General features: G+C 34.4%; 1 protein-coding gene across 3 annotated transcripts in view; it reads left to right on the forward strand.

Annotated features, from left to right (window-relative positions):
• Positions 1 to 16,050, forward strand: part of LOC131069994 (leucine carboxyl methyltransferase 1 homolog) — an 82,520-nt gene extending 66,470 nt beyond the window's left edge. For 2 of the 3 annotated variants that reach the window (XM_058005542.2, XM_058005543.2), the window contains 5 exons: positions 14,120 to 14,184; positions 14,319 to 14,370; positions 14,856 to 14,894; positions 15,025 to 15,067; positions 15,327 to 16,050. In XM_058005542.2, coding sequence (XP_057861525.1) covers positions 14,120 to 14,184; positions 14,319 to 14,370; positions 14,856 to 14,894; positions 15,025 to 15,060 — 192 coding nt within the window. In that variant the 3' untranslated portion in view covers positions 15,061 to 15,067; positions 15,327 to 16,050. Of the gene's footprint in view, positions 1 to 14,119; positions 14,185 to 14,318; positions 14,461 to 14,855; positions 14,895 to 15,024; positions 15,068 to 15,326 lie in introns of all 3 variants that reach the window. The other variant, XR_009112258.2, reaches the window with a different exon arrangement.
• The last annotated feature ends 2,960 nt before the right edge of the window (positions 16,051 to 19,010 follow it).

Genomic DNA, 19,010 nt, shown 5'->3' on the forward strand with positions numbered 1-19,010 from the left:
AGGATGCCTCATAGAAGCAATTCAAATTTACTAACACTAAGATGCCACATGTCACCAACTCATTGACTGCATTTACTAACACTAATATGCCTCTGTTAACTTGAGTTTTGGGATCACAAGATGGAAAATTTCAAAACACACAGGCATCCTCCCTAAAATTTTATTGGGGGAGACGAGGTGGAAAGTGTAAATACATGCTGACATTCTTCCTCGAAGTTACTAAATGAAACAAGATGCAAAGGTCTCATTACCTAACACTCCCCTTAATGAAAAGCTTTCCTCAATTATAATATAAATCTCAAAGATGATTCCATTAAAAAATGGCATGTTACAGAAAACCCCTATGTAGTTGGGTATGATTTGTTTTGAAATCAGATATGTATAGGAAGCACCTTTGGAATTGTCCAGAGTATGTTTTTTTTCATTTTAGGAGCAGAATTTTTCTGATTAGTTGATAAGCATGTTCATTCGAGTCTAGCTTGGTTGAGGCATATGCAGGTTTTGAAAATGCTAAAATTTGTTAAAAATATCATAAAACTAGTTGTATGCGATTTTTCAAAAGAAAACATAATAAAAATTGCTGAAAATATCTTTCATGCTATTTTGTTTTTCCATCAGCTCGCACTGTTAAATGATTTCTGTGCACGAGGTTTTTTATTCGAAGGAGTTCAGGTCTCTTTCACAATTAATGCCTAAAGATGTTTTGTTTTCCGGTTTTAACTTTTAGGTTCTATTTTGCCTTCTAAAATATATACAATTTGTTTTTATCTTTTATGTTTTATTTCACTTTTCTATTTTATGTTGTTTATATTTGTATAATTTTGTTTTAAAATTAGAAACTTTTATTAAATAAAGATTTTAATTTTTGAATAATTGAACTTTTCTATTTTATGATTTATAAATCTTTATGTCTTTTGTTTATTGGTTTTAATTTTGAAATTATTATTTTTATTAATATTTATGATCTTATTATTAATCAACGTATTATTAAATTTTCTTCCTTCATCTGCTTTTGGTTCTCCTCCTTCTGACTCAGACTCAAAGGATGCTAATTCTTCGCTCACTGCCAGATTCCTTAGGTAATAAAAATTGTGGTCTGCTTTCACTTTGATCAGCCATCCTCTCCCTAGCAATGTGTCGTATGCCTTCTTCTGCGATGGGATTACAAAAAAGTTCAACAGGAACTGTTGTATCCCAATAGCCCATTGACTAGTTGGTTCCCCAACTTCTCCAACAACTCTTTGAGCCTATGATTGTAAGCTCTTCTCGTGTTTTCCTTGTTTGATATTATAGATCTTTGCCACAATCTCATTGTTATCCCACAACAGATCAAGTTTTGCCTCAAACGCTTTCTTCAATGCGTCCCATGAGATTGTCGTTTCTGCTTTAAGTTCTATGAACATTGAACCAATCTATGGCTGTGCCCCATAGCGTCATTGGAAATGCTCTCAACTAATAGTCTGTCTTCTTGTCCCCTTGCTATTTAAATGGTTTTGCACATCTTGTAGTGCTACATAGGATCTTTAGACTTGTTCCTTGTGAATTTCAGGAGTTTTCATTTCTCCACATTTGGACTTTCTTGGGGAGTCACCATTTTTGTTGCTCGACTTTGTCCCTGTGCGTTGGACTTGGGTGGACTGTCTTTGATCTATACATTCCAGTGCCTGCCTTGCACTCTCGGCCACTTATGGGTCTTCTACATGTCTTCCTTTAATGTCACTTGCACTCCAGATCTCTTCAGGCTTGTTCTGCAGTCCCTTCGTCCAGGGGTCTTTGGCTTGATTCCTCCAATTCTTAGTTCTTCAAAGATGAATATCCTCTCAATGTGGTATATGTTATTCTTGAATATCTTAGTTAGTTTGGAGTTTCTTTCTTTCATTCTCATATGATGTTTGATTGTACAAATGAATTGTTTGCTTGGTCGACAAGGTCTTGGTGTACTTCGTTCGAGAGTGGTAAGTGTCTAGCAATTTTTTCCCACTCACTATGTATGCTCTTAACTAGATATCTGCCTTTCTTCTCCGCTATGACATCGGTTGACTCTTTGGCTCTTACTTCTTCGTGGGCATTCAGATTCATCGACAATTCTTCTCAATCATCTTTGTCATTCACTTTGTTCTCTCAATCAAAGAGATATTCTCATCGATCGCTCCGTCACTTAATGACTGCTTGGGATTCGTGTTCTGTCTTTGTTTGGCTACACGTTGAAATGCCCCCCTTAGTTTTATTTTTATTTTTAGCACAACATTCAACACCCGTTAGCATTAGCAAAATATCATCTCAACCACTTATGCAATGGGAGGAACAATTGAAATACTACATGATGGCGGTTGGACCAGCCACTTCCACTTGTTCAGTGGGAGATCTACAAATTTATTAAAGCTTGAATAACAAAAACTTGGCGGTATAACCAGCCACTTCCACTTGTATGGTGGGAATACAAAGTACTGAATTTTAACAACAGACTCGGTGGTATAACCAGCCACTTCCACTTGCACATTGGGGAAAGTTAGCTTCCAGAAAATGAGTACGAAATATTGTTTAGTAGTACTAAACAAATTATTACATACACTAACTGTGCAAGGAAGATAAAACTAAAATCAGAAATGCAATGACCAAGTTACCAGCCCAAAAATCAGCAAATCGAACTAGGGCAAACGGCAGCAACTCGATTTGGAATAAGAATTCAGCCACTCCACCAAAAACCACCAAAGTATGAGCAAATGGGCGCCAAGAGCACACGCAACTTTTGAATCCGTACCCACAAAAATTCGAATGAAAGCTCCAACCAGAATGAGCAGAAATGTAGATCAGCTGTAGGGTTTCTTCACCAATTTATCACACCAAACTCCTTGAAATCCATTGGTAATCTCTGAATGAGATCACTTTGTGAGCTAGGAGTTATCTTTCAAACTCGAAACTGAAGATGAGCTAGGAAGGCACGCAACCTCGAAGCCAAGTCTCTGAAAGCAATTCAGCAGCACTTCGTTATCAAATTCTAGCATAACAAAATTAAGGAGAGAAGGGTCTTATTTATAGACTCGAGCCCCAGAAATTCGAATTCACTTTTCCCTCCAAAGTGTACGCCTCATTAGGAAATAAAATATAACTTATATCTTTTGTTTCTTTTTATTTTTTCCCAAAGTTGGATGCCAAATATAAATTTCCATTTAAAAAAATATTTCCTTATTCTCTAAGTCTAGCTTGGACACCCAAAAACACCTTTTTTTGACTTTACAAAAAAAAATTATTGCCCAAGTAAAGTCATATGAAAATAATATTAAATAAATAACCAAAGTTATTTATTTACCAAAAATAGATTCCAAGAATCTTGTAGAGATCACTGCTGAATAGGATTGTTGAGAATAGAACCCAAGTGTTACTTTGCTGCACAGCTGCACTTACTAAAAATAGCATTTACTAAAAAATAGCACTTATTAAAAATAGCACTACTAAAAATAGTAAGTGACTCCAATCTCCATTTGAGCATATTCTGAGCAGCCGTCATGACTCACTAAAAATAGTAAGTCCGGAAATCATCTCCGAAGAATTTGCATGTCAAACCATGCTGGAGCTCTCAAAAATCTTAGAAAAACCCTATAAAGCAAACAATTGTCAACCTGTCGCAATTTAATAGTAAATTTAGAAATCTTCTCTGATTGGAAGGCATGTTATGTTAATTTTAAGCAATCTGATGTTAATCTTAAATAATCAGGTTATAACAGAACAATAACAGCAATAAAACACAAAACAAGACACACCAATACCCTGGGAAAACCCAACCACAAAGTACAATATGTATTATCTTAAATGTACAATATGTGTTATCTTAAATGTAGGCAATTACAAGGCAAGTGTGCTTATCTCAGATTGCTGTTCAACCAGCAAGATAGCAGATCTGAATTCCTCTTTATATGATAATGGAGATTGCAGCCCTTATCATCAACATCAAATTCGCTCAAGGGAAGTCTTCATTAGCTTCGCAAGATCTTGATAGCATCACCTAACAACCAACCTTCACACAATGGATGAGGAGCAAGTTCGCACAAGAGAGAGAGAGAGAGATCGCCAAATGTTGGAGAGCAGATTACATGTGTTGACGGCCTTAAGAATGATTCACCTTGTATGTTATTGATTCATTATGCCATGCAAATGACTTGCTTATATACTTGACTTGTGGTGTCAAGTCTCAAGTTGGCCTGCCTTGTTAATTTAATAATAATATTATGTATATCGTCCAAATAGGTCTTGACCTATTAAGACATTATTGCTTGATTGCCTTTATCACACGCTACATGAGTTTGGGCCCAACCCAATTACATAATCGCTCAAAATACATATTGGGCCTACCCTATCTACAAGTTACATTCAATATAGGACCACAATTTACATCACCCAATTAGGGTCAGACCAAATTACAAGTTACATTTATAGGGCCTGTCCTATCCACAAGTTACATTATATATAGGTCTTGCCCAAGCAAGACATAATTACAAGTTACATGTATTTGGGCCGAGCCCTAAGTTCGATTTACATAATAGATAATACATGTGTATTTTAATTGTCATTGACAACATTAAAATACAATAGATAGGTATCCAAGCTAGCTACTATTTCAACACTCCCTATTAGCTAGGGAGGATAGCTGCCACTTGTCATGATCCATTCATGACCTTCATCTTGCATTGCCCGCAAGGATGAATGTATAAGCTCCATAGAGTATACCTGCAATAAAGCACATAAATATCATGAACTCATTTCATGATGTCCATCTTGCATTGCCCGCAGAGGATGGATGTATAAGCTCCATAGAGTATACCTGCAATAAAACACATAAATATCATGAACTCATTTCATGATGTCCATCTTGCATTGCTCGCAGAGGATGGATCCACCTTGCATTGCCCGCAGAGGGTGCAAGAGGTCTTACACCTCAGCCTTCTCCCAGAGAAGGATACATTGTCATAATCTTCCATCTTGCACCCAAGCATAGAGTGAAAACATAGTCCTCCATCTTGCACACAAGCATAGAATGAAATCTAATAAACATAATCCTCCATCTTGCACACAATCAAAGAATGGAATAAACATAATCTCCATCTTGCACACAAGCAAAGAATGGATCCACCTTACATTGCCCGCAGAGGGTGGAGAGGAACTTTTCTACCATATTACATTGCCCATAGAGGATGGTTACATTTGATCATCTCCCTGAGAAGAGTACAATACCACCTTGCATTGCTTGCAAAAGGTGGTTGATACAACACAATGTATCACTGAGGTTGAGACTCCCTCTCAACCAACCAAGGCAATGTTCTCCACAGCTCCAAGTCTATCTTTTGAGGTACTCAAGCTTCAAGAGACTTGGTGAGAACATCTACAACACAGGATTGTCCTGCCATAAAACACTGAATTGTCAGGCATCTCTATACGACCCTGATAATAAATCAAAACAACATAACAAGAATTTTGAGAAACCACACTGCTTCTCTTGATGCAGCACTTGCAACAATGTATTTAGTTTCAGCAATACTCAATGCAACTGAGGACTGTTCTTGTAAGTGCAAGAGATCGTAGCGGGTGAATGCTTGAAGTGTTTTCCTTGTCCGTAACATTTTTTGACCAATCTGAACCTAAGTAGTCTTCTAATGTGATGGCAACTTCAGCCCATAATTTATTGTCTTGCAAATATATCAAGATATGCTTGGCTGCAACAAAATGCTTAGCTTTGATTAGCTCAAGCACTCACCAATCAACCCGCCTCTATTAAGATGAATCTACAAAATCATAGTTGGCTGCAGACATACTCAACTTCTTCAAGTTAGTTTACATATAGGTTTACAATCCATAATTCTAACTCTTTCAACATATCAATAGAAAACTTGACTTAGAATAATTTCATTAGATCCTTGCCACACTTCTAACCTAGAAGTAATGCATTTTAGATTTAGATATTCCATCTCAGTTCTGAGCTAATTCTTTCTTATATCAAATTATGAGACTATCAGTCAGAGTTAGATCATCCACATAAGAAATCAGAATTATCATTTCAAATACTTTAAGAAACAGGTTAGAATCTTTACAAAACCCTAGGCTTATCAAGTAATTGTCAATTCTTCCATACCAAGTGTTTTATTGAAGATCATAGGTCTCCCTCATAATCCTCAATATTAGACTGATAGCCAAGCATCATGATATCATAAGTATTCATAAACAAGGATGAGAAATGCCAACTTCACCTTTTATGAATTGGACCCATGGCGCAATTATGATCATGACATATTTTCTAACTTCTTCTAATTGAGTGTGAAGATCCTTATGCCTTATTTCAAAGCTCCCTCTGAAGCCACATCAATCCAAGCTTATGGATTTCTGATGTCAGTTTGGTCTTGGCCCTCGCCATACATCATCTACTATATGAGGTTATATAAAAAATGACCTTGGGTGAGAATTACAACATTCATGATAAGTTAGATGCATCCCTATAACAATATAACCAATGATACATAGAATGCTGAGACAATACTTATGTGACACAAATTAAAAAAGAGTCAGCGTATAACATACAACCTGAAACTTGTACATCACCATACAGGTTATAACAAAAATCTAATTTTCATGAAGGATGTACAAAGAAACTCATAAGGATTAAGTCATGTTCATTTTCTGCCTCACCAGGGTTTCCACCAATTTGAAAGTACATGCGTTCAACCATTAGTATGACCTAATAGAGTCTACAATTAGCTCACAAAAGTACGATAGTTATTAACTAGAACAATTCTAAGTCAGTAATTGAGGATATAGTGTATATCATTAATTTCCATAATACTTCACACTTCATGATAACAAATTTTTCAACTGAAAAGTCAGTTTTATGTAACTAATATAGAATCATTCAATTGATGGTCAAAACTCAATCAGATCATAGATGAGGAAGTACTAATACCTTCTAATAATGAAGTACCACATGATGGTGACATAGAATGTTTACAAGGAGAGTGAAGTATACTTACCAATGAAGATACTAACCAAGCAATGATAGTGAGAGCCTGATAGAGAACTATACTTCCATGAATCAATAGCAATTAGTAAGCTGCAGTATATATAATTAAAATGACAAACCAACTAAGGTTGATACATGACAACCTATAATGTATGCTTTCAAATCACAGGGCTAGAATCAAGCTACCACGGTGCCATAGCTCATGACATTCACTGAAGCTATCAACTGTACCACCAACTATGCATGGAAAGTCAATGAGAGAGATCTTAACATTAATATATGGTTGGTAACTGAGTTGTCCCAAAATGGTGCAGGAAGGACAATATACTACCGTCTTTTCCAATCCTATATCTTGAACATAATTTATCATGTGAGAATGAAATGTTGCAATAGTATTCAACAATAAACCTGCGAGAATGACCTTGCAACCTAAACAGTAACTAGACTTCCAACAGTATTCAGTTAACTTGTAGATTCAAAATTTTCAGATTAAGCATGCAGATTCAGAACATTAGCTCAGAAAATATTTATTCGCTTAATTCAACAATTTCAGACTCAATTCAGATCTTAAACACTACATAAATATGCAGGCCAAATGAAATAATAAACCCTTAACAACAACCTTAATTAACCAAGAACCCTCTTATAATATTTGGTTTGACAAGGACTAAAAGGAGATTCTTTAACAAGTAGTAAATATAAGAATCTCTCAATAAGACGACTTTGATGACAATGAAAACATTAAATGTTAAATGAACGAATCTTTTATTTTAAATTATTGAGAGAATACACCTGAATGTGCCAGATTCACTATCAACCTGACGAAGACTTCCACACGAATTGCAAATACTACCATGCAGGCTTATCCATTGGTCGAAGGTGAATCATATCCTAATTGTTGCAAATGCGCCCTCATTTGCATTAGGTTCGCTGATCAATGAAACTTGTTTCCAGCCTAAGGAAGATGTTCATAGTTTGACGACCTAATTCATTGACCAACATGCGATAACCTAATTCTTTCATTTGGTTTCAGTGTTGCTTCAGATCTGATTTCTATTTGAACCTGTCACCAAAGAAGGAAGAAACAAGAGACTGAAATTACATGATTAAATCTGATCACTGGTTAGTACAAATTTGGCTCTGATACCATGTTAATTTTAAGCAATTAGATGTTAATCTTAAATAATCAGGTTATAACAGAACAGTAACAGCAATAAAACACAAAACAAGACACACCAATGCCCTGGGAAAACCTCCCTCTTGGAGGTGAAAAACCCAGCCACAAAGTACAATATGTATTATCTTAAATGTAGGCAATTACAAGGCAAGTGTGCTTATCTCAGATTGCTGTTTAACCGGCAAGATAGCAGATCTGAATTCCTCTTTATATGATAATGGAGATTGCAGCCCTTATCATCAACATCAAATTCACTCAAGGCAAGTCTTCATTAGCTTCGCAAGATCTTGATAGCATCACCTAACAGCCAACCTTCACACAATGGATGAGGAGCAAGTTCGCACAAGAGAGAGAGATAGATCGCCAAATGTTGGAGAGCAGATTACATGTGTTGACAGCCTTAAGAATGATTCGCCTTGTATGTTATTGATTCATTATGCCATGCAAATGACTTGCTTATATACTTGACTCGTGGTGTCAAGTCTCAAGTCGGCCTGCCTTGTTAATTTAATAATAATATTATGTATATCATCCAAATAGGTCTTGACCTATTAAGACGTTATTGCTTGATTGCCTTTATCACAGGCTACATGAGTTTGGGCCCAGCCCAATTACATAATCGCTCAAAATACATATTGGGGCTACCCTATCTACAAGTTACATTCAATATAGGACCACCAGTTACATCACCCAATTAGGGTCAGACCAAATTACAAGTTACATTTATAGGGCCTGTCCTATCCACAAGTTACATTATATATAGGTCTTGCCCAAGCAAGACATAATTACAAGTTACATGTATTTGGGCCGAGCCCTAAGTTCGATTTACATAATAGATAATACATGTGTATTTTAATTGTCATTGACAACATTAAAATACAATAGATAGGTATCTGAGCTAGCTACTATTTCAACATGTTATACCATCCTGAAGCTCATGAAAAACCTAGAAAGAATCCAGAGAGCAAATTGTAAAACTCCTGCAAACACCCCTTTGAAAACCTTCCAAAGACAAAAACCCTAATTTAGTCTTTGGTTAACCTACAAGTTTGCAAAATAGGCTAAGACTCCATCCATCAGTCTAGAATTGAGAAGGGCACGTGCATTAATTCTTCGAGGTATGTCTCCAACCGGTGTCACGTTCTTCCTCTTCCCATGGGTTCCTTTCCTTGTACCATTGCAATATTTGTTGCCTTCACTGCTTTCATTCCCTCTCTTCCTGAAGGTCTCGAAGGATGATGAAGTGGTGTACAATCAACCTTGGTAGTCTGTGCAAGAGACTATTAACTTCATTGTTGATGGTGAGGTTATATAACATGGCATGTTGAGGAAACTCCTTAGGGAGAGCTTCCCTTCGAACGTACTCCCATAATAAGATGTCCAAGAGATTTATCAAGTCTTGAGTCAATTGATCCTCTCGTTCTTCATTGGCTTGTACTGGTTCGTCAACGGGTTGTCCCATTAGATTGCCATGATTCTCCTCCATGAGTTATGTTATGCTAGAGTTGCAACCAACGGTCCCATTTAACTATCATGATTTCCTTCTAATTGTGTATGACCTTGTTTCTACAATGTACAAGCCTTGCTGCAGTGCTTCGTTGATCCCATAGAGTATGATTTATTTGTTCATGCAAAAAACATAATGGCAACAATGGAAAATACACCAAAGACTTGCAATAGAAACAGCCTACAATAGGATCAGCAGTAAACTTTTACTAAATCCAAATCTAAATGTATATATTATTTTTATGATTTTTGGGTTATGAAAATGAACAAAATGAAGTGAAAACAATTAAAGGAGCGGGCAATATGAAAAGATAATAGAAACAAAACATAGATCGATGATGAATGTCAGCAAATTCACATGTGGTTTGCTCTGCAAAATTGTTGGTGAAATACATGAATAGTGGATGGGAAAAACAATGGCTGTCTCACATGGTTTTTGTTGCATCACTGTTGTATGAATTGTTTTGGAGAATGAAGGGTGACAGAGATTTCCAAAAAACTTGCAATGATACTATATTAAAATTACAACACGAAGAAGAGCTAGAGGCTCCAACACACCAATCAGTCAATCATTCATCTTCAACACATTACAATGCTGTTATAAAGCCTTTCTTTTTCCTAACTACCCCAACCACCACACAACAAACACCTATTAATAATTAAAAATAGAATGTTAATTTAATATTTATTACATCAGAAATACATATTATTCTATGTCATGCACAAATAAATCCCTAACAATTTGTTCCCAAGATATGAACCGCATTAAATGCATAGGTCACTCGAAAATGATATGATCTATAAAGAAAGAAATGTAATGCCAGCTCATATTTCAATCCAATTTTTTTCGGCAAATTTGGAATTTGAGGTCTAATACAAGGCAAGACATAAATTACAATACTTAAATTTTATGCAACTCACTTGTGAGATTTTATTTGCTTAAGGTCTCTAAGCTAAGCTACTCAGTACTTTCAAATTGTCGTTTGAAGTTGTCCATGAACCCCCATGCAGCTGTCCTTATTTCTAATAAAGGTTGCCACTTTTTGTCTTCTTTAAGTCACCAATAGTGTACGGCAAAATGACCGGTGAGGATAATTCATTAGACTTGTGTAATGATATCATGGAACTTCTTTCCTTGGCGTACTTGCGGGGTAGCCTTTAATGCTAAATGTCTAAAAGAAACATCTCCAAGGCTGAGCTTAGAGCCCAAGAATGCTTATTAAAAGCCTAGACCTTTTGGTAACAAAAGCAGAGAAAGATGATGCTATAATGGGTATGGATAAAACTAAATAGTTGTCCAAATTCCAAAATGATAGACCATTTAAAAGCCAGTGGTAGCTATAGACAGTAAGAGATTAATCTCACCTTTAATACTTTTAAATGAGTAACTGAGGTTATTAAACATTTGATTTCAGAAGAGAATGCCAAGAAGAGTTCTTTTTCAAATATAGTAATTATCCTTAGGATTAACGGAATGTCAAAAATCTACAGAGAAGTTCCTTGAAGACTAATGGTGGACAGTAGAGATTATTTAACCCACAAGCTAGTGATTTTATTGACATAGAATCTTAAACCTTTAGTGATCTTCTCTCCTCAATTCATTTTATGCTTGATGCTCCTTTTCAGGTTTCTCAAGGAAGAATTTTGGTAGTTTTCACATACTTTCCTCTTCACTAAGATCTTGATTGACAAGGAAGTGTTTTTAGTTGAAAGAAAAACAGAGGTATGCGATAACACTTATAATTGAACATTGTTTAAAGTATAAACTTTAATATTCACTTTCTTCAGCTTTCAAAGTGGTTTCCATGAGCAGACAATAAATACGGGCTTTGATTTGCCTCTTCTGCTAATGGTAGCCAACCTCTTTATGGAACTCTCTAAAGCGATTGCCCTTAATGCCATCCCTTTATAACCAAAATGGTGGAAAAGTTGTGTGGATGTTGCTATGCAAATTTGCCACGTGGCAAAGAGGAATTAGAAAAGCTTATTTAGCACTTCAACATTTGTAGTGGCATTAAATTCAAAAATTTGGAGCTTGGCAAAAATCTGTCCTTTAAAAATCTGTTCTTAAAAGACAAGATGATGGCTCTCTTGCCCTACAAGTTGTCAGGAAGGGAAGACATGAGCTACTAGTGCTTTCAGGGAGACCTCAAATTTCAGATGAGCAGCATGTGATGTCCCTAGCTTTTTTTGCTACTATTTTTAATTAAATAAATAAATATTGAATAAATAATAAATTGAAATTATAAATGAATGTTTATTATTGTTAATTTTAACAAAATTGCCCCTAGGGCTGACTTGTGGCAATATTATTAATTTCTATAATTATCCTTTGGGCCGAGCTTTTCTCTTTCTGGCAGTTATATCCTGGGCCGACCTTGTGACAGTTGGGCGAATTTGTATATGTATTGGTTGTTGGGGGAAAAGGGCATGCTGATTCTTGTTTTGTTACGTAGAGCACATGAGTCTTTCTAGGATGAAATCCCTAGAGAGTGATTGCAGGCAGGATGACCATTCGCTTGTTTCTTATTTTCTATTGCTTTTCCATTAATTGAAATCCACTTAGGGCTATGCACAACTACAGGTAAGAGAAGATTTAAGGGTGAACTGATACCAGAAGTGAGGAGGTCAGACGCGTAGCAGAACTGATGGGATATTCCAAGGGCGATAGTTATTCCCTTCTTTGCTGTTGTCAAGGATTGGAGGTGCTGAGTGAATTCACTTAGAAAGGAGTAGCAGAAAGCAAGGAGCTATCTATAATGGCTAATTTTGCAATGGACAGAATATTACAGCTAGGTCTTAAGTGATTGTCTCTTTAAGTGCTCCCCTCCACTCCCTGCTCTGCTAATATGTTGACCTGAAAGAAATTAAATAATCAATATAAGGCACTGCATGTCTGCAATCCATATTTACATTATGAGGATGAGATGTCAATAAACGATCTCACACATGTGCTCTCTTGAAGCTTTGTTCTGCTATCTTTGTTTCTTCAACACTTTAATTATAATTGCTGAACCTTTTTCTGCCTATGTTTCATGGTGTTTGGGGATGGTAGTCCAGGGGCTAAGTTTTGGGAATGGTGGGGAATGACAGTATATATAAAATAGGGTGGGGGGATGGCAGTCCAGGGGCCATTTTTTGGGATAGCCATTCCCAAAAAATGGCCCTTGCACTGCTGTCCTCCGCCCTATATATAGGGATGGTCAAATTTCTACAAGTTTCAATATACATGACATCAAAATTATTACAGTGACATCTGTATAGCAGCAATAAATATATCATGACGGCAGTGACAGTAGTATATATGATTAGAACAGCAACAATAATAAATAAAAATTTAAATTAAGAGAGCAACAACAGTGACAGTAGTATAATAGCAATAAATATATCACAATTCAGATTCATAGCTAAGTTTATATCACTGACAGTGACAGCAATGTAGCAGCAATTAAAAATGAAGATAGAAATTTCTGTTTCATAGTTCAAACTTCAAACTCAAACTATTCAGTAAATAGCAGCATAAAAAACTATAATGCTACTCCTAAGGACAACTATGCCTCATCTGGCTATCAATATCAAAAGAGCTCTTTGAATCTAGGTCACTTTGTGGCTAAAGCTGTGGCTCATCCAATGGAAGCCTGACCAATCCTGATTGCAACTCCTTGACAATCTACCTAACATCTTTAGGATCAACATCTCAACCTGCGGTGGACTTCGTTGATCTTGAAGTGTCAAGGCATTATAAATTGCAACCAGCTTATTTGTTTGTGTAGAGGTAAACTTGTTCTTTTTAAATGAATTGGATGAAACCATAGGTGGATCAATTCTGTTACTTTAGGTTTGGGGTGCCCTTTGCATGAAATTTGTACCATCTAATAGGTTTTCTCTTGTGCAATGGTGACTCTATTTATCCTAGCCTTTAGTTTGTTGAATGTAAGAGCCTGTTCAATTTTCCATTTCTTCCTAGTGTGGTTGCATCCTTAGTGCTCTACATCTTCCAGAGGGCTTTCTCAGAGAAGAAACTTGGCTAGGTCTAGCTGCATATCACTTGATATTTTTGATAGCATGCTTGATCAAATAAGGCAACCCATCCATTTAATTGTTTAAATGCTGCTTGCAAATATATTTGTGCTTTCGTATCAGCTAAAGTGAAAGTAATCAGCTATGCAAATACAAACTCTCCTAGTCTTGAAGAGATTTATGATATTTTTGATAGCCGCTTGATCAAATGAGGCAAGCAGCCCATGACAAGGATCCCAAATTACAATTCTACGAGCGTAAGAGTCTTATGTCACACAAAAGTGGAGTCTATTTTCCTGAGACTTTGGTTGCCCTGTTTTACTTGACTACTTATTGATGTTCGAATATTTGTGTCATACAGTTTATTATTTAGATTTGTTGTTACTCAAATGATATTTTTTGGTTATTTTCAGAAAGCTACAGCTTTGGACATGGATGCTATATACAATAAGTGCCTTGATATGCAGGAAAGACACAGGTACAATTTATTCTGAGAAATATAGTAATACTGCTGACTCTAAATTTATTCAATCATGCTAATGTTTATGAAGTTTGAGAAATTCACAACAAAGAATATTTGTGTAACACCAACTTATTTTCCTTGCATATCAGGATTGAGCGCTTGGAAATATTTGATGAATTTGAGGAATGGCATATCATGCAGGCATGTATCTACAGAAATCTAGGTTTCCATATCACAAGTTAATCAATATGTCCAGTGCCGCATACATGCTGCTGTTATGCCCTCTCTGAGGTTAAAAGTGCTTTAGTTTGGTTTTTCAATTGTTTTGCGCTGTTTGCAAATGGCGGGCCCTAGCTCACAGCTGTGATATTTTCTTATTTAATAGCCATAACATTACTAGGGTTGTTCCATTATCTAGGTTGGCAGTGACCAGACTATTTTGACAATAGGGCCTTTCAGTTCCCAGTAGATATATCTGATTGGCAAACCCAATGTACATATTTTGTTCTAATAACAGCATTAGATATTGATTATAGCATTGGATTGCCGAATCTCTGAAGTTACAATTTCTCTCTAATAAATCCTAAAATTTGTTTCAATTTGATTGACAAAACCATTGATCGATTCATTTTATGATGATTTCGCGAGTGATAATTTTCTTATCAATCATTATATTGGAACTTCAGGAACATTACTGTGTTGCTTATGCGGTCAAGGATCTAAAGGTAAGATCCCACACTTCTGTAAACACCATTCGTGAATAATGATGGTGCCTATAATTTTTAAGTGGGTCATAAAAGCAGTGTAATTGATGAAATCTCCTGTACTGATGAACGGTTATTGTGTGTCCAACAGGGTTTATTCCAAACGTTTGGCTTTTGCAATGTGTAGCATGAAGGTAGACACACTAAATATTTCGTTATGGTAGTAGGTCATTATCCGTGGATAATTTTTCTTCAAAATTCACCGTATACTAATAGTCTGCTAAAATACTAAACTCTTAGGCAGGAAGAAATTCTTGCCTGTGCAGTTGTTAGTGTTATATTCTTACCCAGGAATTTTTGTTTATGTTTAAGTCAGATGTGGAGCCCTCTTCTCTTGTTTTATTATTTCTGACATAAAGATGACCCTGATTTGAGGTTTTGTATTGTTTACAGGAAAACTGATACTGTTTTAATATGATGGAGTGGAAGTAGATATCAAAATTTGAAGCATTGCTTGCAGCCATTATGTATTTTTCAGCAGATGGCTGTCCGAGCTTGCTTGCTGAAGCAAAGGATTTCCATTCATTAAAATTTGTAAGCAATGAATATAGATATTTATGCAAGCTAGAGAAAAATATGGATAATGTTATTTTGTTTGTTTAGAAGTCTGGATTACTTGCTCAAATAACATACTGACACATCAAAATTACAGTTAATGTGTATAGATAAATTAGATAAAGTAGGAATCAAATTCCGAAGACTCATTCTTCTTTGGCATCTCATACAATGGTGCCAAGGGATATTGAACTTGTATCTTTTGGCGATGCCAAGTTGTGATGAAATTCTCAAAACATATCGAGTGGGAAAAGAATGGGATAGAACAGAATCCATAGTCATCTTGTGCCTTGAACCATAAGGTCATTATGTTTCAGGAATAGAGCGATTCATGTTGACTAGGTTTCTCCGTACACCAATACATCAATGGAGTTGATCTGAAGGGATTTTGTGGAGAGGATCTAATAACATTAAGAGCAGTAGTCCCAAGCTATCTGTTAAATCTCATATTTTTTAAAGCAAGTTACTCGTAAGTTTTCAGATATTATTTCATCATCTTATGTACAATACAAAAATGAATTGTCAATGGACAAGGTGCCTTCATGGTTGGATTAAATCATAATTCGTAGACTTGGACTCAAAAGAGTATTTGGAAACCCATTTTAAAAAAAAAAAAAAAAAAAACTTTTGTACTTCAAAAGTACTTGAATTTATTTTGGAAACAATTTTTTTTTTGTTGCAAATTTCAATTACAAAATGTATTTCAAAAAAACAATGGGGAAGTGCTTTCTATTAAATATGATTGTTGAATACAAATGGATTTTAAGATGGCATCATATGGAATTGGATACGATAGCCAAGTCTAACCGATAACTATTATGAATTAATGTTGATTTTTCTTGAAAATCATTGTAAATTGCATATCGAAAAAATTTCAAAGTTTCTACATTTTCGTTGTTCTTGCGTAGCGAAAAATAGGTGGTAGAGGGTTTAGTTTTCATATTCAATTGTGGGTTTCTAATTGCAGAAGCTCTTTAAGCTTGGTATGATTTCTCATCAAGTTAAGAATCCACCAAGGATTTTAAATATATTTTGTTATATTCTTTGCATCTCTATCATCAATTTCATCCAATCCATTTTGTTTTGTTCTTCAAAAGGAGGCCAAGGTGATGGGCTACACAAGGGTCCGAACGAGTGATGGTAACAACTTGAACGAGTGATGGTAACAAATTGTACAACGTTTTGTAATTTCATCTCCAGCACACCTCCAACTTCAAGCTCAAAGTTTTTATGTTCCTTATTTTATTAAAGGTATTAATTGACAAAAAAAAAAAAAAAAAGCTCACCGTTTGAAGTTATGTGGTTCTTTCCTTCTATCGGCCCATTTAAAGCCACTAAAAGATTAAGACTATGGTTCCTTCATCTATTCATCCATTTGAGAAAATTAAGCTTCCAAACTTTTACCGTTGTTTCTTATGATGTACGTCTTTTTGAAGCAACTTAGTCTTTTATTCGTCAAAGTTTATCACTAGATATTCTTAGTATGGACTCCTTGCCACATTGAAGAGAATATTGTGATACAAAAAAATTATACACGTTTTATCAACTTTATTTTGTCTCCCTTTGTTCTACCCTGTGACTTCCAATGAAGGCTGTACTTTATATATGTTTCTAAACGCAAAAACTTTATGATTGAGCTTAACTTGTGTTGCATGAATTGCATGTGTCATGTATGGGTGGATTGGAATTAGATCCCATTAGATTTTATTGACAAACTATGAGCAATGGTTGCTTATGTTCCAACTCTCTCCAATTTCTTTTCATTCATTTCACCTCTTTTGAGGTCATTGCATACAGTTTGAAATCATGATTATGAAAGTCTAGAAGATGGTATTTGAGGCAATTATGCAACATGTTTCCATTAGTTTCATTGCAATATGTTTTTAAGTTTGAAATCATGATTATGAATGTCTAGAAGATGGTATTTGAGGCAATTATGCAACATGTTTCCATTAGTTTCATTGCAATATGTTTTTAAGTAAGGTCGTGACTTCTAGGTGGGTTTAGTTCCAATGGGATGACTTCCACTTGTCGAATCTAATTGTGATGTAGACAAGTAGAGTCAAAACTTCATGTAGATCTAAATGACATTGTATATTACGTACAATATGAAAAAAAAAACAAAAAAAAGTTTCAAATAAATATCATAATTTGAACATAAATTTTACATATCATCATATAAAATTTAAATGTATAAAGGTAATATAGTAATTGAATTAATGAATTTGACAAAAAAAAAACATCCTTCAACCTAATCTTTATATTTGAATTAATGTATATCATTCAAATTTTAATCAACAAATAAATTCATAAATTGAATCAATTTAATGGAATACTATATATATTAAAAAAGAAAATATGTTTTATGTGCATGGGTGAAAAAAATGAATTAACTTCCATCTTTTTCAAATCCCCTAAAAAAGTCTTTACAATTTGCTATAAAATTCTCTAATTTTGTTGTGTGTTTGACATGGGTTAATAGATATTTTAAAGGTTAAAATGATGTTTTCTTATGTTTGTTGTGTGCGATAAGTTAATTGATGAAGTATATTGATAAGCATCAAAATTTTCATAAAACTCAATTTTGAAATCCCACAAGTTAACATTTCAATCACTTGATGGAAAAAAAACAAACTTGCAAGTACTCAATGAGTTCACATGAGTGTTTAAATTAAGTTATCAATGTGTTATAAAATAAAGTTATGTAAGTACATATTAAGTTGTTGAGAAACAACTTAATTATACCAAATGCATTCCCTATATGAAGTAAACCACTTACTTTGTGAAATCAACATTCAAAACTGAGAAGGATGTAAAACTATAGAATTGATCTCAAACATATACAAGAAATCTTCTATGATAAAAAAATTAAAAAATATATATTTTAATACTGTTAATTATTAAAAGAATATTCATAAAAGAAAAAATCTAATAAGAATTTTTTGTCAATATTATTTCTTTTTACTAAGACATTCTATCTTGTTTTCTAAGTTTCTAAAAAGAAAAAGAAAAAATTAAAATAAATATTTTTTTAAGTTTCTACAAAGGAAAAAATATTAAAAGAGTAATTAGCTTTATTCCAATTCATCTTCTCGTTTTTCTTTTAATGATTAATTTTCATTAAGTGAAATTTATTTTATTTCTGTGTCTTTTTATGAAATTACAAATAATAATTAAAAATTATTAAAATTAATTATTATAATTATTTGTCTTATCAAAATGTTAGTTATTGTCGAATACTCATATTTTAAATAAAAATATTTCTTTAATTACTATTTTTTTTGATGAGAATATTTTAATGTTATCTTTTTTTATTAGATATTCTATTTTTTTTGATTTATTTTAATTCTACTTTTTTTTCAAGATTTTTTTTTTTTTTTTGATCGATAACATATAGTATTATATTGCTTTGAAAGAGAAGTATTACAAATGAGGGGCAGAAAAACAATCTGTGAGTCCAAGGGGTCACGCCCCAACTACAAAAAACCCAAGCTTCTACTTACTAAGACCCATAGTCACAAA

Source organism: Cryptomeria japonica, chromosome 6 (assembly GCF_030272615.1).
Source record: "Cryptomeria japonica chromosome 6, Sugi_1.0, whole genome shotgun sequence".
In the NCBI taxonomy this organism is placed as follows: Eukaryota; Viridiplantae; Streptophyta; class Pinopsida; order Cupressales; family Cupressaceae; genus Cryptomeria; species Cryptomeria japonica.